We start from the raw sequence: 21,410 nt of genomic DNA, 5'->3' as shown, positions 1-21,410 counted from the left end.
TATTTCATTAATATTAATCCATAATATCTCTTTAAATAATTTGAGACATTATCTGGCAAACGGCACTGTAGGGAGCTGACGTGGTATGATGGTGCACTTGAATGACTCTTGAAATTGGCAGTAGAAGGAAATTGAAAAGTAGCCAATAAACAATTTAAAAGACCCCAATACACCAACATGCTGCCGCTTATGTCGCCCCACGGTGCACGGCTCTTGTACATCACACAGGATGAATGATGAGAGCTGCATGGGAGGTGGGCAAAACCTGCTACTCTAAAGTCATGCTTAGCTGCTTACATGATGTGTTGCTTGTAGAGATACTGTATATGGAAAGTCATCAGCTTTGTCCATAGATGGCTGATTTGCACTCAATGAACACTTGTGTATTTCATGATTAAATGGATTTGTATTTAGTTTGTATAGCCTACTGTATTTAACACCAAAATAGGGCACTTCAACAGTATTGTAACATATACTTTCCTAAAACATTAGATCAGGGCCTAGCCTAGTACACCAAGGATGGGACCAGTGCATGAGCATCCCAAAACAAAGCTCATAAGAGCGTTGTACACTCTGAAATCACTGCCGGACAACTAAGAGTTGTTTTTGTTTTTTTGTTTTTTTTGTTTTACTACATGGACCTACTGTAAAGAGGGAAAGTGTCAAAGTAATTTGGAAGAAGCATTCTTCTTTATTATGGTGCACACAAAAAAGAAAAGGAAAGAAAAAGAGAGAATGTAATTACATAGGAGGATAGGAACAAAACCAGTTGTTTTAATTTCATGGAGTGTGCCAGAACAGGTGGGGGTTTGCCCATATGCAAGTGAGGAGTCCCAAACCATCCCAATATACTGTGAGAAATAAATAAATAAACAATGAATGGTCCACTCTCCCGCGCCGCCTCATCCCATCTCATGCATGGCTGCCAGTAATGGTCTGCTGGGTGTCAGCTTTTATTGGCACGGCACAAAGCAAGTGCCAAGGGCTGGTGCCTCGTCGACTCCCCGAGCAGCCTCGGCCTCTGGATAAAAGCAAAGCAAAAAGATGCCTCCTCAGTTGAGCAGCACAGAGTCAGAGACATGATGTTGGGCTGGAACGAGGAAGTGCAGTGGAGAGGGGAGGGACCGAGGGCAGAGTTCCATGGGGCTGCCGCGGCGCTGAGAACTTCTGCACATGGAGCTGGGGAGAGTTGGAAGAACTTCATATTGCAAACTCAAGGAATAGCAGGTACCGTAAACCAACTAACTAACCACCGTGTTTTTCGACTGGTCACCGATCTAAAAAAACAGTCTGTGTTAGGAAAGGAGGAGAATTTGTGCGTTTTTATTTAAGAACTTCTAGGGACCTGACTTCACCTGACTGGAAAACGCTGTCCTTAGTTTCAGGTGCGCCTGTAGCATCAGATCCTGACGGCCACGCGTAACTGTCTCTATGATGGTCCTTGTGTAACGGCTCTGAAAGTTTGTAGAGAATGACTGATTCAATTATTTCACATTTTCTCCGACTATAGTCCACATTTTATGGAAAATTTGTGGAATGTTTAAATTTCCCATGCGTAAATTTGAAGGGATTTCCATAATTTCTCAGCCAATTTTATTCATTTGTCCACATTTTAACACATTTGCCTAAACAAGCACATATAATAGGCTACAATGCCTAAGACATTTGTTTCGTTTTTTGTTCTTTGACAAAAATGTTCCCTTCTAAATAGTTTGGTTTGCACCTGTTGCAACTGATGCGCGCACTCCAAGTAGACAGCGTAGGCTATAACTGAAGTGGAGAAAGTTAGACAGGTTTTCATAATTAGCTAATTTAACGGATCTGTCTTACATTTAAATCTCTTAAGTTGTTTTAAATACGTTACGCATATCTAAAACAAAACTAAAAAGGTTGCGTGAAGATATTTTAACACCGCTTCAAACAGGAAATAACATCGCGGAATAATGTTGTTTAAAACCCTCTCAAATTAATCGTTGACAATATTTTATTTTTTATTATATTACCATGTCAAGTGAACAGATATGCGTTCATATGTTCACATTTCACTCTGTCATTACTGATGACTGTTGATGAACCGAGCAAAAATATGTTTGTAAGGCAGGCACTTATGAAACTTTTTATATCAGGCTGCTGACAGCGAATGGGGATCTTTCATTATCGACACACTCATAACCCTGTAATGGGCTCATCATTCTGACACTTGAGGAAATAAAGTCACTCAGGACTTTCTGCTCTAAAAAAAAAAACTTTTAAAGTGCCTATAAAGGTTTCTGATGAAGTTCAATTCTATTCACAAAATAGTGATTGAACATTAGACCTATTATTGACTAAGTATTAATAAACTATTTACTATTTAGACTGATGGTTTGGAGATGTAGCCTACGTTTTTTTTATTCACTCTGTTTGGGTTCTATTCAAATTCACATGTTTAATAGAATAATAAAATATAATAGATTTTTATTTTTACGTGAAGTTTTATTTTCCAGCACTTCCCAACATTTAAGGGAAGTTCAGAGCTAGTCTTGTAATCTCCCTTGACTTATGACTAAAAAAATACTTCTCAGACTCACTTAAAACTTGAAATGAGCTTTAGTCCATCAAAACGAAAGAAAGAAAAACCTGGGATATTTCCCCCCGTTTTTTTTCCCTTTTCTTTTTTGTTTCTCAATTTGAACGAGGTCTCCAGGATGTCAGCAGATACATCATCTTTCTTGTCAGTAGAAACAGAACTAGGCGGGGGCAGAGGAAGACAGTTATTAAAATGATTGCTCACTCTGAATACCAGAGTAGTGAAGTGTGTCAAGATGTAAATGAAGGAAACTTCTTTTCAATGCACCTTTCCCTCTCTGAACCCCAACCCCCCCACAATAGGCTCCCCACAGCACATCATCTCAGTAACACTACCTACTTTGCCCTGCAAATTTCATGAATTACTGATGAGAATCTTCCAATATGCATATTTATCTGCAATTGAACAAAGGTGACCATGCATCACATTACATGCAACTGTAGGACAATGTCTTTTTCCCTAATCCGGAAACCCACAGATTTATTTCTCATAAACTGATGGGATTTATTTGACGGCTTTGCCAGTACAAGTTTACTTTAAACATGTGAAATTCATATCACATTCATGACTATTTAAACAACGAAAAGTTAATATCCTACAACTTGTGACATGTAATTTTTTATTATATACTTGTGACTATAATAAGGTCATTGTTAGGGCTATCAAGCACATGTCCCATGTGATCAATATGTAATCACATTCTGAAACAGCACTTTACTTGAATCAATTATATAATGAGAAATATTTAATGTAATCCTATTATATACTTTAGTCTATGTGTTCAATTACATCTATAATCTACCTGAACATTTTTGAAGCTTTCATGTTTTCAAATAGGAAAGACAATGTCAAACTATATAAATACCTTGATTTGTGGTTTCCCCTCTTTTCCAGCTATAGAATCTTGAGTGTTAATTTATCTCTGAGAGTGTAATTTTGACACTCTCAGAGTCAAATCAACGCTCAGGGCATTGCTGCGTATAATTAATTTTGTAATAGAAAACTAATTCAAAAATTAGACACCCTTTAGCCGGTGTTCCACAACAACAAGGCAACCTCATGATCGTAATTAATTTACTGAAGGCTTTGTGCTGTTTTCTGTCGCCGTTTATTTTCCCCGTTAATTACCGCGTTCGTTCATCAGCAACGGCTCATGTATTCACCATTCACACTACTTTGCCTCCCTAAATATGCACCACGTGCACGCGCACCCCACTCTGTGCACTTTTCTTTGTAGGATCCAAAGTTTGGCTGGTGTGGCCCCCCCCCCCCCACACACACACACACACACACACATAGTATCTGTTAACGGTTTGACTGTTTCTCATCTCCACCCTGCTCCCTGGTGCAAACCCTTTGGTTTGCAACCTGAACTCAGCAGACGCCTCTAAACCCCCTCACCACCAGCCCCCCCCCCCCCGCCACCCCCCACCATCCACCATCCACCCAACAAACATCACACATTCGCATTCACACTCACACACACACGCACGTAGGCACACACACACGGTTGCATGCACGCACACGCAGACACACGATCGCACATGCACACACACGCACGCACGCACGCACGCACACACACACACACACACACACGCGCGCAAGCAACACGCTAACCCACAAGCCTCTTCCTGTCTCTCCTCACTTGGTGGACTCAAACCAAAAGTTTTCCAGTCCTTCAGTGCGTCACTCTCTCTGCTTGCTCAGTGCAGTGGTTCTCAACCTTTTCAGGCAGCGTCCCCCAAAATGCATGTAGATCGGCTATTTTCACAATTTCTGCTTCTAATATTTGACAATTTGGCCAATGTTTAATTTGTCATTTTAGAGGTATTAAAAAGTCCTTAAATTTTCACTTTAGAAATGTGCAGATACCCTCTAGTCTATACACTTAAACTTTATGTTGGTTTGTTTACTTTTGAGAGAGAAAACAATGTTGCACATTAAAGTTAATCATCTGAGGACCCCCCAAAATAATTTGGGGACCCACAGGTTGAGAAACACTGGCTTAGTGCACTGTGTGCAGAGCAGGTTCCACCTGCCCCCCAGTGAGCATGCACCACTCTCAGACCCCTTGCTGACACATCTCCTTCTGGCGCACGTCCATACCCTCGTCAATGAAATAAAAAAGTTTAAACATTATGGAGGATTTCAATCAGTTTAAAACAGACAAACAAAACAAAGAAAAACAAGCATCTATCGACCGCTGTCAGAGGATTGCATTAATAAACTGGATTTTCTTGTATCTGACAAGTTCAGGAATTCAGATTTTAGGAACACCAGAATTTCCTTTTATGGGTATTTCTTTTGGGATCCAAAAGAAATGATAAAGACTTATCTAAATAGTGACTTCTTCAAGATAAATAGGGAGAAAACAAGTGTTACTTGACAAAACTACTGCCTGGAAGTTTCTTTGCATTCCCTGAGGGAGATTTATTAAGTTGTGTGCTGGCTGGTGTCACGCGCCAAGAATAGCCGATCTACAAGCTCACAACAACACAGCGCCACACGACACGTTGTGAGCTTAGACCAGCTATTTTCACGGAGCGACACACACAGGCATTAATCTCCACATGCCTACACAAGTGGACAGAATATAGGAATTTATTTTTCACCGGCGCTGTCAAAGCACCCTGCCGACACCTCCGTATTTCCCCTTCTTACCATCTGCCCAGAAAAAAAGGCACCGGAGAATACACCCCCCCCCCCCCCCCCCACAACCTCCAAACTCCAGATGTTTAAGAGTGGTGGAACACCGTCTCTCGGTTCAGCGCGGCATCACGCAAGGCTCTCCTGAACAAATCATCTGCGTCAGTGACCTCTGAACCCCCGCCTCATACGCTTTGGGTCCTGGCAGGGGCGTCACAAGGGGAGGAAAAGTTGGGCTGAGTTACTAGGGCCCAAGGTGGAAGGGCCTTAATTATTTAGCTATTGAAAAATAGCAGATATACAAGCTCACAGTGCGGCACAGAGTGCCGTGCTGCAAGCTTTTAGATCTGCTATTTTTGAAAAGTTGTGAAAATGTGTGCAAATCTTTGAATATATGTAGGCCTATTTTTTAAGCAAATATTTGTAACTAAAATGTTGCTTCTGGGGGGTCCCTGGAACTAAATATTTTGAGATGAGAAACATAGGTTTTTCAAACAACCTTAGAAGGATTTGAAATATTCAAAGACTTGCACAACTTTTCAAGATTTTTCAAAAATAGCAGATCTACAAGCTTGCAGCGTGGCACTTGGTGCTGCGCTGTGAGCTTGTAATCTGCTATTTTTCAATAGTTAAAGCACAGAATAACGCGTAATAATGCGTTACCAGTCTAAATGGGTTAAATGGGGGTCCCGCAGTGAATCCTTGTACCCAGGGCCCAGCATTTGGTGCGACACCCCTGGGTCCTGGGTGTGTGGCGCTGTCAAACTCCTGACTTAAGTTGCTATAGCCCGCAAGAAACATCATGCATTGCGACAGAACGGCCCGTTGCTTCCCACTATTTGTTCCAAGTGTGTGGAGCCATCTGTCAGCAAAACAGGAAGGCCTAGGTTCCCCTTCTCCCTAGGGCTCGTTTCGCTATTTTCAGGAGCTTCACTTCTCCCTGTGTGGCTGCTTGGAGCGGGCAGCGGCCCCGCCGAGGGCTTCTTGAAGTGGTGGAGCCCATCTGCTGCAGGCTCCAGGGCCATCCATTATTAATGGGGCCACGTGCACTGGTGACTTCTCACATATTCAGGCCCTGGCTCAATCGCCCCTTCGTCCTGGGGAAACAAATCAATAAATTATACAAATAAATCAGAAAAAAGTGTTTAGTATTATCATTATTTGAAAGTTATTGTTTCACTGCCCTAGTCTCCGTCGTCACCCGCATCCCCCTTCAAAGTCCAAGGTGTTTATTGTCACATGCACATACAATACAGCAGGTATTGCAGGCAGTTCAGCTCAATCCTGACTCTCTGTGGCCTCCTCTTCCTGTCTGCCTCTATGCTTTTCAGCGTTCTCGCTGTCTGCGTGGTCCAGTATCTTTCCCTCTCTCTCTCTCTCTCTCTCTGTCTCTCTCTCTGTCTCTCTCTCTCTCTCTCTCTGTCTGTCTGTCTCTCTCTCTCTCTCTCTCTCTCTCTCTCTCTCTCTCTTTGCCTTATCTCCTCTCTCTCTTTCTTTCTCTCTGTCTCTGATTGTGGCTCCTCTATACGCATCTGTGCTCAGGCCGCGGGCTCAGCGATGCATGCTCAGTAAATTAGAGAGAACACGAGCGCGCGATCAGCTGGGCACGGCGAACGCCCGCATCCTCTGTGACCTGGGGGCCAGTTAATTTTCTGCTTAATTTTGCGGCAGTCAGTTTGCATTTTTGGATGATTACGTGGCAGGAAATTAACAATAAATAACAAATGTGCTCTGAAAGCCCATTCCCAGCAGCTCCTGCCACCAGCGGGCCCCGTCAGACAGCCCCCCAAGCCACTCTCTCCTTGCCCGTGGTCTCTCTGTCCGACTCGTAATGAAAATGTCTGTAATTCTTTGTAATGTAGCGTGGAGGACAACGGTGTTGTCTGCGGTGGTGACAAGACCGATCTTGCCGGGGTGACAAGAGTCACGCAGAGAAAGTACACCCTTTTACTCTGCTCTCGCTTTTTTATAATGTTTCGCCAGCCTTGCTTTTTGATTAAACTTACACGCATCTACATCTCCTCCATCTCTCTCCTATTAGAGTACCTGCATCGAATGGAGACGGAGGAGACCCATGAAATGTCCCAGATGCCAGGTAAAACGACCGCCGACTACATGATTGAGCCTTAGACACCACGGTAAATTAACAATAGTCTTAAAACTACTGCCAGCAACCCTGAGGTCATTTAGCTTCTCCTGAATGAGACACACAACAAGAAAGGACCTGCAAGGGTAAATTGTTGCTCTTGGGGTAGGGCATTCGCGAATAGTGATTTTTAGTATTTGAATTATTCGACCTCAAAGTATTCGAATAGTTGAATATTCGACAGGACTGGACAAACTGTCAAATATTAAGTAAGCAAGAGGCGGACATTGTGAAAATAGCAGATCTACATGCTCACAACGCCTCGCATTGCGAGGCGTTGTGAGCATGTAGATCTACTATTTTCACAATATTTATCTGCGGAACCGAGTCACATTAAATGTAATACCTACAATTCCAAGTGCTTGTCAGGGTGGGGGTCCCCAGTTCAAATGTGTTTATTTTGGGGGTCACGGCCTAAAAAGGTTTGAGAACCATTGACAACTCATTCTTATGACTTCCTATCTAGCCAAGCTTTATAAACTATATATTTTTTAAAGAGAAAACAATGAAAAAATAAAAATAAGCGAATATTCGACTTCGGTGAACAACGTCGAATAGTGACTTTGATATTCGAATATTCGAATATTTGGAATATTTGGTGAATGCCCTATCTTGGAGTAGTTCCATGGTTTGTGATGTGTGGTGTGTGTGTGTGTGTGTGCCTCCTTCAGCAGGCAGAGACAGTCCCCCTTCCAATGATTTGTCCGAGGAGGCCGAGGAGCCCATGGCTGTCCCAGAGGACCTGTCAGCCTCTTCCACTCACCAGCAGAACAACAGAGGTGAAGTGAAAGGTATGAGTGAGCGTCTCACGGTGTCTGTCCATGCTTTTGTCATTAATTACAAATACTTGCACTCAATCTGACAATCTACTGAAAACCTTATTAAAGCTCTGATGAGAATAAAGTAACAAAGCAATTAGAACAAGATGAAAGGAATAATGCTAGATTTAACTATTGATATTCTGGGGATATATTACTATTATTTCTTATTATTGTACAACTAATCATGTGGAGTGGAATCTAGCAATGCAAAGAAAATAAACTATTCCGACAAAGCATACCTGAAACAAAAAATACTATATTTTATTTTATGTCCAAATCAGAGTAAAATGGCTAATTGAGAGAGTAATAGCAATATCAAAAGCACAGCCCCTTAAGAGTTTTAATGGCTTAATCCCATGCACATCCACTGGGAGATATGCTATCCAGTTAAACAGGAAAAGTTAATTTACAGCTGCACAGAAGAGCATTTAGGTCATTGGCAGGAAAATGTAGGGGAAAAAAAGAAATCTCTTTGATCCATGGCATGTTATTAATAAACAGAATCTTAATGAATAGCTAATGTGGCCTTGATTTGAGTGAGTGAGCAATAAACCAGGGAATATCATGGCATGGGGTCATCAGTAGCAGACAATTTATAATAATTCTTGGAATACATGTCATGCCATGATACCACATAATGTTGGCAAAAGCCCCTCAGTTTTACACGACAACAGGATGAATCAGACATGATGTACTGTTAAGTAGTTATTGTTCATGTTTTTAATTTTTTTATGCATGCCATCTGAGCTGCAAAAACACATTTATTAACCGCCACCAGTAGAGCCACCACTGTAAAAAAAGGACTACATCTGCTCCTTTTATGTATGACAAAGATTTTCATGTAAAATTAATCCATTCAGTGTGTTTTTACACCATGTCCAGATAAAGGCAAAGATTATAGGGTACAACAGCAAAACCCAGTGTTAATGTATCTTTAAACTTGGTTAAATGAACACTATGGATATTGTTGTGTAGGATTTTGAAGCGAAGTAATAAGATGTTAGAGGAAACTGAAATAGGATGTGTAAGAGTTTCCTAAGAAGAGACAGTTTCAACACTCCAGGAGATAAAGAGTTCAGGAACAGGGCCAAGCTCACAGATCGCAGATCGGCACATCACGTCACATCACTACACCACATAGGTCACACACCTGCGCGCTCACACACGCACGCACGCAAGCACGCACACAAGCACCACACACACACACACACACATACACACACACACACACACACACACACACACACACACACACACACACACACACACACACACACACACACACACACACACACACACACACACACACACACACACACAGATATAGAACTACACACAGTCACTTGTTTAACCCTACAACTCTGGTACTGTTTAGCACACACCAGCTCACCACACTCACACAGAGCTGTTGTGATGGTGTCCAGTACAACTGTGACTGTAAATAATTCAATGCACTTGGTCAGTGAGAGTAGCCCTACCAGAGGTGGCTGAGGAGCTGCAAGTCAGTCCAGAGTTCATAATAAAACAACCTTTCTTTATTATTAGATGGCTAATTCCTATTGGAATGATTAAAACTGGGATAACCCACATGTAGCGGCCTACATCCTGTGTAGGCCGCTATGCATGGGTTATCCCAGTTTCAAGCATTCCAATATGAATTAGCCAACTAATAATAAAGGCTTTTATGTTTTACTGGAAGAGTGCCTTGGTTTCTTTTCCTTTGTTACAAGTTTTCTGTCCCCCACCAAAGAACACCTTCGTCACACTTTTGTTTTTATACTTCCGAGCACACTGACTGTTTCCTTTTTCTGAAAACAGCTTTTCTGCCATGGGCTTTGTCTCATAGTCCAGTGGTTCTTAAAGTGGTTTCCGGGGACCAACAGGGATCCTTGAGGGTGTTCCAGGGATCCCCAGCTAAATTAGTTACAAATATAGCATAAACCAATTGACCCTACATCGGCTATTTGAAATCTACAAGCTCTGCTATTTTCAAAAACATCTTTTGAGGTCCCTGGCTCAAAATATATACAGATGGGCATCCACGGCCAAACACGTATACATCTTTGGGGGTCTTTGACATGAAAAGGCTTGAGAACCACTGTCATAGGCGACAGATAGACATTTCTTATCACGACGTGGAGCTAAATGGGAAACAGTTGAGAGCCAAACGCGTCATGTGTTTGCTCTGTGTTCGTTGAGGCTGAGGACATTCAGTATGTGTTAAAAGTAATTTGAGAAAGAAAAAGGGAAGAGTTGCTATTGGTGTTGATTGTGTGTTTGTTTTTCTGTGTGTGTGTGTGTGTGTGTGTGTGTGTGTGTGTGTGTGTGTGTGTGTGTGTGTGTGTGTGTGTGTGTGTGTGTGTGTGCATGCATGTGTGTTGTGTTGTGTTGTGTTGTGTTGTGTTGTGTTGTGTTTTCCACTGAAATGATGATTTCATTGACATGATAAATTTGACTGCTTTGAGATAGAGAGACTGTGGAAAAGAGAATAACAGAGAAAGAGAGAAGGCGAGAGAGAAAAGAGACAGCGAGCGAGAAAGAAATAGACGTAAGGGAAGTGACTAGTATATATAGTAGTACTAGGGCACATGCAGGATGACTATATATGGGACGTACAACCACAGAGTTTTGAAAGCTCAAGACCTCAAACCCAGGTTGTGTTTGTGTTTTTTGCACTGTCCTAAATCAATATGCTAGGCCGGGATGACTTTCTTTGCACATCATACGTCCACCAAGTAACAATTCTAATATTGGAGCATCCAGTCTAAATGTAAGCACATAGACTATAGAAGGACTTTGCTATATCAGTTTCTTTCCTCATAATTCCATAGCTTAAATAAAATATAACAGATCTACCAGCTCACAACACCTTGTGAGGCATGTAGACTGGCTATATTTTGCTATTGGTCATAACAACAAAGTATAGTCTTGTCTGATATGGCCCATCTGATAGGGGCCATGGCACAAAATAATTCATACTTGAGGTCAATTATTGACCTGACTCATTAGGAAAAAAATCCATCACCAAAAAAGCCACAGTGACTCGTTTTCTCTTTCACTTTGAATGAAGCATAAGGCTCCAGTTCTACGTATTTCAGGGACAAGCCATTTCCAAAACAGGCGTGGATGATGCAAGCATTCTCTTTTAAAATCGCATGAGGGAAAAGTAAGCCATGTTTTTGCTGTTCCTGTTGTCGAGTGTCGTTAGCGTGGTTTTCAGCACATGCGGTTCCACAGCCTTGCACACTGGGCTATTTTCAGGCAGTGAGAGCGGCACAAGCCTTTAACAGGAACCTCCAGCAGGCACCCTTTTACTTCCACAGTAGGTGCAAGAGTTAACAAACCTTTCTTCATATTCTCTATCTAAACCTGAGTAGCAGACTCTTACAGTAAGTGCTTGGCATACATTTAGGCTACATTTGCATTGTTATCTCAGGATCTGTCTGTGTAGAAGGTGTCACACAGATTAATCCCAGTGGTCTCATTTCTATTCTGGCGACAGTGTAGACGGGAATCAAGTATCACACATGGTTAATCCCTGTTGTCTCATTTCTAATCTGACGACGGTTAGACGTGAATCAAGTGACAGATGTTTTTACTGCAGTCGTTCTGTTTGTCCTCTTTTTGTTCTGACACCTGCTTCCCAAAACGTGTAAATCAGGATGTGCGACCACGATAAATATGACATAAAGTAAAAGCTCTTCTTCCTATTCCCAATTTAGTCACAACTTCCCCTTATCCCTGAGAAGCTGCAGCCTGGTAGTCATGGTTCTCTCTGTCGCACAAGGGTCAGAGGCTGTATTCAGCTGGGTCTGTATTCAGCCCGCTGTTAGTCATGAGGGTCAAAGGCACAGACGCGTTGACTCCCACAAATTTCAAATGCTTCCACCTGACAGTCTGTACTTAAGAAGCTCTCTCCTCTTCCACTTCACCTGTACAGATGCGCGAATAACTCGTACTGGAAACCAAATGAGTCAAAGCCTATCTAGGAAGGTGCACTGCAGATGTATTTCAAAGATATTTTAAAGCACATCATGATTGGTCAAATACCCTTCCGGTCTGAAGAGCAGCTTCCTGTTCTCAACTTTTACCAGGCAGTATTACAGCCTCTCTCTAGCATTTAATGATTGTGGATGTGATAGTCTGGCAGTATGTTTGTCAAAATGGCAACACTACTGGACCATCAACACAGACAACGTCGTTGCAGCCCATTCAGTCTAAAGAGACTAAAATGTTAAGTCTTAATTTAACAAAGGACTTTAAGTTAATGAACAGTGTATGCAGCAGTGTTTCCTATGTATGGCCCTTTCATGATTGGAGGTGTAGAAACCTAAGGCAAAGATGTGAAGGAATTTGGACTTTGGTGGAATTGAGATTGCTTAAAGTTAAAATATGCCATGTGTTTGAAAGATAGACTATTTTGACATATTTTGTAATATAGTACATGAGTTCCTCTGGCCATAACTAAAGGTTTTATTCTTACGTTGAACTCCATCCACTTCTGAATGGAGGTTAGACTGACATTGTTTTACATTTTATTTATTTATTAGTGTTCATCGGCAATACCTGAATACTTTGTAACACAAGTTATTTCTGAACATCCCACTGTGTACAATCCCTCAGCAGGATGACATGAAAAACAGTCTAAAGATTGCAGCAGTCATTAGACAGGTTAAACACTTATTTGTTTGGCAACAAACCTAAAAGTCTAAACATTTTGTGCTGGTATGGCTGTCCTTATGTCCATTATGCAAATGTGGTTTGAAGCTGAAGAAAAAGGCCATTAATGTTAGTTGTATAACTCACACTTTCCCCTGTCTCTCAGAGTAAATGATGCATAATGGGAGTTTTGTTCCCTCTGCGTCTGTCGGGTGAAAACATGCCTCCTGCAAAAAAAGCGTTGTTTCAGTTACAGGGTGTTTTACAATTCCTTGTCTGTGCTTCCCTTTATGTCACTTCTCCATAATTCTTGGTATTTCTGTTAGACAGCCCTTGTTTCTAAAGCTTCCCCTTTTCCATAGATTCCTATGTTTCATGCTTTCCACTTCTTCCTCTTCGGGTTGAACAAACAGGGCTAGAGGCATGGGGAAATCAGGCTGCCACCGTGACATGCAAACCGCAGGCTTGTACTTAGTGGGACTTGCGATAGTCTGAGGTGTACGTGTGAAATGCCTCTGAAAGCAACACAGCTTCGGGTGGGAAAACAGGGACGTGACACACGCATTCGCTTTTGTACTTTAAAATGATCAGGGGTGTTTTATCTTTTTTTTCATATTCTAATGTAATCTGTCATCAGATCTCATAGGCCCCTATGTGCACATGGGAATAAAAAGGTGTGTGCGTGTGTGCGTGTGTGCGTGTGTGTGTGCGTGTGTGTGTGTGTGTGTGTGTGTGTGTGTGTGAGAGCGCGCGCACGTGTGTGTGTGTGTGTGTGCGTGCGTGTGTGTGAGAGAGTACGCGCGCACGGTCACATGCATGTGTTTTTATCATACTCGCTTGGTCTGATACATACCACTGCCGTCCCTAGTTTCACAGTGTTTCCTGTCTCTCTGTTTCCTGTTTATCTTGCCGTCATTTGTTTCACAAAACCGTGATGTGTGAGATGCTCGCTGTGTTTCCTCATCCCATCACTGATGTGTTCATCTAAGATATGCTATCACCCTCGTCTCCTCAAGAAATGTATTTTGTTTTTAGAAAACCCCTTAACACTGAACCCAATATTTAACAACACATAAAACCACTTATATAAGACCTGACTGGTGGGGACAAGGTCTTGCAAAGTGTATTTGAATATTAAGACAAAATATATAATTGTTTGTGGTTCTGGTCTATAGGGGGCACAATGGCTTTCTATGGAGTGGCTGCCTAAACCTTTTAAAACTAAAACCTCTACAGATTTACTTACGGTAGTTTCACTTTTCTTCCTATTTTGACAGATCTAATGCTGACATGCTAAGGGACAGCTCTGAATCCAAAGCCAGAATATTAAATATAACCTTTAATAGATTGTATCTATAGACTACAGTAGTTACAGCTAACTGTTTCAGATTTCCTGGGAGGGTTAGGATAAACATTATTATAAACAAATAGGCACATACTGTATGGGTGTGGTTGTGAAGTAAAAGTTTTACTTTGGACAAGTCATTTTCAGCTAAAACCTCCATTCAAAAAAGGGCAATGAGTTCAAGAGGTGAAAACGAACAGAGACAATCATACCAAACGAAAAAGAGAGCGAGAGGCTGACAGAGAGAGACAGAGAGATAGATAGATAGATAGATATGTAGACCTACTGTACGTGCCCAATGAAGTCACCCCTGTCAAGCATTTTATTTTATGTCACATGTAGTTCTATATGACTTTACATACCAGAACCATGCACGTATTCTAAACAGTGGCCCACTGCCCTCTTTTTTCAGCCTGTAACATTAAAGTTGAGGCTCGCAGTGATGAGGAGAATGGGCTCACCTGTGAGATGAATGGCGAGGAGGAGGAAGAGTGTGGTGCGGAAGATTTGCGCGTGCTTGACGCCTCGGGGGCCAAAGTGAACGGCTCGCAGGCGGGCCACGACACCAGGGCCTTCTCTTCGGCCGGTGGCATCCGCCTGCCCAACGGGAAGCTCAAGTGTGATATCTGTGGGATAGTTTGCATTGGCCCCAATGTGCTGATGGTGCACAAGCGAAGCCACACTGGTAAGCTCATCGCCCCTTCCTTTGCACCCATGTTCACTTGCTGGTAATGTTAAAGGGAGTGTTAAGGCTTCTTCATGCTTCATCGCACGGCTGCGTCACACGCCGAAGAGAACCGTTGATTTCCAATTGGTTTGAATCAGTTGTTTTTGCCGAGCGACCTAGTCATACGAGGGAGTATATAAATGAGGCTGTGGGACAGGGGGTGAGAGGTGATGCCAGTACACTGTAAAATCCTGACTGTTAATTTGACTCTCAGTGTTAAAATAGAACTCAAGATTTTATTGTGTAGCAGCTGTTTGATGATTCAAGTTTCTTTATTAGGATTAACCCCCTGAGATGTGCCATCTCGTTTTAGAGGAGGTCCCAAGCATTGTATAAAGCATTGCTTTAGTTTTCCTTGTTTTTTTTATGAGGTCCAATTGACCAAAAGGTTTATGTGAGGTTTAGGATTAAGTATATTTTTTAACGCCATTAATGTTTTAAAGGGTCTTGATCTGACATTAACACACACATATTGTAGCCTACTAGTAAAGTATAGGCTACCTAACATACCTACTTTCCAGAGATCTTCATAGCCGTGACGCCAACATAACAGTAATGTGTATGATCAATCCAGAAAGTGATGCTTTCTTAGGATTGCTTAGAATCAATCCTAAACTTTGTGACAGTTCACTCTCTCAAGCTAGAGACAGAAGTAGAGTGAACTGGTCTCATTAAACCAGTCTTTGACTGACAATAGATCCATACTGACTTGTAGTTTGTATTGGCATCCTATCCATGCAATTTGCTGTATATATAGACAGACCTCTCTGCGGTGCGTGAAATAGTGTTTGAGAATGCCATTAGCAATGATGATTGTTCTCTAAATGATTTTGATTTATCACATGACAAGCAGTGGTAGCCGATCGTGGTGTGGTATGAATTTAGTCCCCCAAAACATGCCCCTTAATCAAAAAGCAGGATATCCGCTGGTAGCAATTAAATGGATTCTCCCTGAAATGACAATTATCTGACTATTAAAAGTTTTTCAAATTTGAAAATTGATATTCTATTGTAATGAACCCAAACCAGTGGTGGGGAACATTTTTGAAAAAGGCACTTAACTGTCAAGCTTTAGAAACTAATGAAACCCAAAATGGAAGAAAGGAACACTAGACTAATGTAAATGCAAAAGAATGTATAATAAAAGATATAATGAAGTGCCTCTTATTTAAATAGAAAATATTCTGTGGTGAATCTTTGCTCCTGAAATGCATTTTTAATGAGTTTCCTTTTTTTAAATATATTTTTGCTGCTTCACTGGTGACTCTTATTTTATAGAGATGGGGGGGGGGGGGGTCTTTGAAAAAAAGCCACATTAAATGTTCTCACAGAATGCCACAACACACGGAGAGGATGGATATTGGTTTATTCCAGAGGCGCTGATCAGGAAGACTGGCTCGCAACACAAAGTGTTTCCCTCGCTTTATTCAAATGAGGCTGCATTTGCATTGTGATGTGCCGCTCTTATTTTAGAGACGAAGAAGAGGAAAAAATGAGATTTTCAGATCAAATTGACCTAGGCAATGGTGCATTACGGAGCTGGCAGGCTGAGTCTGAAAGGCTCTTGTTCGATCAGAGCACCAGAGCCCGGGTGGGGGGTTGGGGGTTGGGGGTGGCGGTGGCACGGAGAAATGGAGTGTCAGTCCGCTGTGAGAATCTCCCAGGGTATTTGATTGGTCCAGTGTCCACTGGATTAGCCTCATCTAGCCGCCTGTTCTTGTAGTACAGTGACCCCACATTCACTCAGTGGCAGCCCGTTCTTGCATACACAACAGTAGCATAAAGACTAAAGGCAGTGTGCTGTTTTTTTTACCGTATACACTATATTGTCAGTAGAACGTTTTTGTGGTTGTTACATGCTGTTGTCAGTAGAATGTTTATGCTGTTACATGCTATGGTTTTTCTGTTGTATACATGGCTGTACTTGTCAGTAAGGCTTCCTCTTTTGTCTAATATAAGGAAAAAACTGTTCTCAAAGTTCAAAGTTCAGACTGTTAAATGATTATGCTTGTAAGAGAGTCCCGATTCATTTAGACTTAATAAGCTTTAAAGTCAATCAAGACAGACAAACTTAAACATTTCTTGTTCCATTGAGCAATCATTCCTATTTCTTTCCCCACAGTATTTGTCTGTATTCATAATGCATTTTCCATATCAAATACATCTTTAAGTGTGTTTAGGTTCAAGGGCATTAATTGCATTTGACAACCTGCTGCATTATTAGTGGTCTATCCTTGGTCCCCTCCTTTCCCCTCCTTCTACAGGCATTATAACACTTGTTATAAATGTGTATAACAATAATATGTGCTGGTCATAATTCATTATGAACTCAGTGAAACAGCACATTATAACTACCAGGTGAGACTTTATTTAAGGTCTATAATGCCAAATAAGCGATATCTGGCGACTGTTCACCTATTTTCTCTGTCCGTTCACCTATTATGACATGCCCAGAATAGGGACGCTAGTGTTCCTGTGGTTAATATCTAAGATGTACTGTATATGTGTGTTCCACCTGCTCCTCTACAATGACATGTATATCGTCGTTGTCGGGTGGAAACCTTGTATGTCCAAAACCGTTTGTTTTGTATTTATCATTTTTAAAATGATTTAAACTAGTGAAAACAGCCGATCTACAAGCACACAACGCCTCGCACCTGTAGATCAGCTGTTTTCACTACTTTTGTGCGATGGCCTTGTGTGATGAAGCAGTGCTTTACTTTGCGAAAAAATGTACAAATTTGAAACTTGGCGATACGAGGTTTCTGCCCGACAGACAGTGACGATATATTTCTCTTCTGCTCTTTGCCCCCCAGGTGAACGTCCATTCCAGTGCAACCAGTGTGGCGCGTCGTTCACACAGAAGGGAAACCTGCTACGTCACATCAAGCTGCACTCAGGGGAGAAGCCCTTCAAATGTCACCTATGCAGCTACGCCTGTCGCCGGAGGGACGCCCTCTCCGGTCACTTACGCACTCACTCTGGTGAGTACAGTAGTATACTGCCTGGTCCACCATCATAGAAACAAAGCACACTCAGAGTAGGAGCGAAGCGCCTAAACAACTGGGCCGTTACGTTATGGAGGAGAAACCATGGGGAAGTAGTGGATAGGGTGTAGATAGGGTGTCACTTTTTTACTCACTTTGCACGCTGCATTGTTTTGCAGAAGTGTTTAGGTTGTTGATGAAATCCTTGGCTTTACAATTGTTTTTGGTCCTTTCAAAACATTACACATATTATTATTATCATTATTATTACCCTTACCCTTATTATTATTATTAGTAGTAGTAGTAGTAGTAGTAGTAATAGTAGTAGTAGTAGTAGTAGTAATAGTATTACACTGCTAAATCCTGTGTCTCACTTTAGCTTACACAGGTCCATTATTTTTACACTCAAACTGTTAAATTGCCTTTACAGTGTATTATTGTTATTTCTTCATATCTCTGCAGTGCTCACTGATGTGTGTGTAAAGCACTGAATTGCTTTGATAATATTGAAATAAATTTGTCTCGCCTCGCCATGCCTTGCCTTATGTGTCTAACCTGCTTGCAGTTGGAAAACCCCACAAGTGTGCCTACTGTGGGAGGAGTTACAAGCAGCGCAGCTCGCTGGAGGAGCACAAGGAGCGCTGTCACAACTACCTCCAGTGCATGGGTCTGCAGAACAGCATCTACACAGGTCGGTGCCTCAGCTCACCTCCACCCACACACACACACACACACTGATGATGACCTACTTTGCACTGAGCGTAGGGCTCACTATGCACGCCTCAAAAGCGCACCGCGCTCACAATGTTGCATTTACAAAACGCTCCGACAGGTCAGAACCAATTAATGTAATTTTTTTCAAATTAAATATAGCATTTTGTTTTCTTTCGTTTTGTCCGATTGAATACAGGAACACAGAGACACCTTTTCCCCGTAAACCAGTAAAGCCCTAATTTATAGTCCGACGAAAATATTGAAAACAGCGATGCGATGTGTTGTTCAGCTTGTAGATCTGCTATTTTTCGATAAAACGTATTATAATTACATGCCCAAAATAGGGATGCCAGGTTGAAAGTGGCTAATAGGCTACTATCTGCATGTACTGAAGTTATTATGTTTTCAAATTATAGCTATAAATGTTTGAATTGCTCTGAGCAACAAACAAAATGAATCCACCACACTTTTTCAAGACTTAATTTGCCTATGCACCGAGAAATGATGAAATGCTTCCTGTTCTTTACATGTTTTAAAAACGACATTTACAGACCAAGTGCTTTGCATGTGGCAGAATAGTCAGATCTGTGCTTTGGCAGAAAGAGGCACGTGTTACTATATAAGTACAACAAGGCCCTCTTTAACACTTCACCTTCTTGAAAGGATCAAAATACTTGACGCTGAAATCTACTTTTCTGTCTTGCTTTCCAGTAGTAAAGGAAGAAAGCAACCAGAATGAACAGAGGGAAGACTTAAGCCAGACGGGAACTGACAGAGCCTTGGTGCTAGACAGACTAGCTAATAATGTAGCTAAACGTAAAAGCACTATGCCACAGAAGTTTGTGGGTAAGGGCTGAAGTCTGCTTCCTCTGCATACCAACATTTTTATTTTTGCTGAAAATAAACCTGTGCACCTATGATAAATGTATACATTAGGTCACACTACGGACATAATCTTGTAAAGTATATTACGTTACTCTATTGCCACTCTGGCTCTGCTGAATGCATGCATTAATGAAACTAAATATAAATATATATATATAAATATATAATATATAACCAATTATACCTTCATTTGTTCTTTGCAATGTTAAACTTGTGTATTTTAAAACAACATTGTGTTTCATCAGTTACCACTATTACGGATCAAAACATAAATACATTTTAAGTTAAAGGAGCTATAGTCAACTTTTTCTTGAATAACGGATGCTAAAATAAAAATAATGTTTTGAAAATATTTATAAAAAAATATGCTTCATATATGTGTTTCTATTAAAAAAGCGTAAAATAATGATAAAATAATCATTTTGGCCATTGTCGGACACTTTGTTTACATCCTAGTCTAACACTATCAAAGAATAGACTAGAATGTAAACAAAGTGTCGGACCGACAATGGCTAAAATGATTATTTTATCATTATTTTACGTTTTTTGTGGTCATTTTTGAATAGAAACACATGTATGAAGCTTATTTTTGTATAAAATATTTTCGAAACATTATGTTTATTTTAGCATCCGTTTTTCAAGAAAAAGTTGACTATAGCTCCTTTAAGCTTTATTATCAAAGCAGACAGGGGAAAAAACATGTAATTTTAACTATAATTTAGATAAGACAGAAACAGTAGAAAAGGGGCACCAAGACCAATATCTCAAAGTCACAGTCATATGAGACATATGAGACACATACTGCAGATGAAAGTGATTATTGACCTTCATCAACCTCCTCTCTCATCTCTGACCCTCAGGTGAAAAGCGTCTGTCAGAACTCTCGTTTGAGGGAGGGGACCATGTCATCAACCAGGCCATCAACAGCGCCATCAGCTACCTGGGGGCCGAGTCGCTGCGGCCCCTGGTGCAGACCTCGCCGGTCTCGTCGGCGGACGTGGCCGTCGGCCCCATGTTCTCCCTGCACAAGCCCCCGCCCGACGGCCTGTCGGCCAAAGACAGCGCCGCCGAGAACCTGCTGCTGCTGTCCAAGTCCAAGTCGGCCTCCAGCGAGAAGGACGTGTCGCCGAGCCAAAGTGGCCAGGACTCCACCGACACGGAGAGCAACAACGAGGAGCGGCAGCTGGGAGGGGGCGGGGCCTCCGGCCTCATCTACCTGACGAACCACATCAACTCTGGCGTCCGGAACGGCGTGATGTCCCAGGTCAAGGAGGAGCACCAGAGGCAGTATGACGCCATGCGGGCCGGCATCGACATGGAGCCCAGCTGCTTCAAGGTGGTGACTGGGGACGGGGAGCAGGTGAGGGCGTACCACTGTGAACACTGCCGGATTCTTTTCCTGGACCACGTCATGTACACCATTCACATGGGCTGCCACGGCTTCAGGGACCCCTTCGAGTGTAACCTCTGTGGCCACCGCAGTCAGGACCGATACGAATTCTCCTCTCACATGACGCGGGGAGAGCACCGCCACCGTAGGGCTACGTCTGAGGCTGGAGAGCACCGCTACGTCTGAGGCTGCAGCGTTAGCCACTACAGAGCAGATTTATCCCCATCGCAAATGAGAAAATGTAGATAATGAAAGCACACTCACCGTCCCACACACAAACACACACACACACACACACCCGCACACGAGCGCGCGCACGCACGCACGCACGCACACACACACACACACACACACACACACACACACACACACACACACACACACACGCACACACACACACACACACACACACACACAATATGCAATATTTATACAGGCACACACATAATAGAAAACTCATACATAACATATTAATAACATATTGTAAAATAAACTGTTGATCTTTGAAAGTGGTGATTTTT

At 42.0% G+C, this 21,410-nt stretch overlaps 1 protein-coding gene across 1 annotated transcript; it reads left to right on the top strand.

Moving 5' to 3' along the window:
• Nucleotides 1–879: 879 nt before the first annotated feature.
• Nucleotides 880–21,075, top strand: ikzf1 (IKAROS family zinc finger 1 (Ikaros); the record flags this gene model as incomplete). The annotated part of the gene is given in 9 exon segments (XM_080740609.1): nt 880–981; nt 984–1,227; nt 7,257–7,310; nt 8,036–8,152; nt 14,599–14,871; nt 17,730–17,897; nt 18,466–18,591; nt 19,326–19,460; nt 20,360–21,075. Coding segments are annotated over 9 exon segments (1,935 nt in total).
• Between the last annotated feature and the right edge of the window lie 335 nt (nt 21,076–21,410).

Source organism: Nannobrachium achirus (genome assembly GCF_963921795.1).
Source record: "Nannobrachium achirus genome assembly, chromosome: 13".
NCBI lineage: Eukaryota > Metazoa > Chordata > Actinopteri > Myctophiformes > Myctophidae > Nannobrachium > Nannobrachium achirus.
This window is presented reverse-complemented; position numbering and strand designations above follow the sequence as displayed.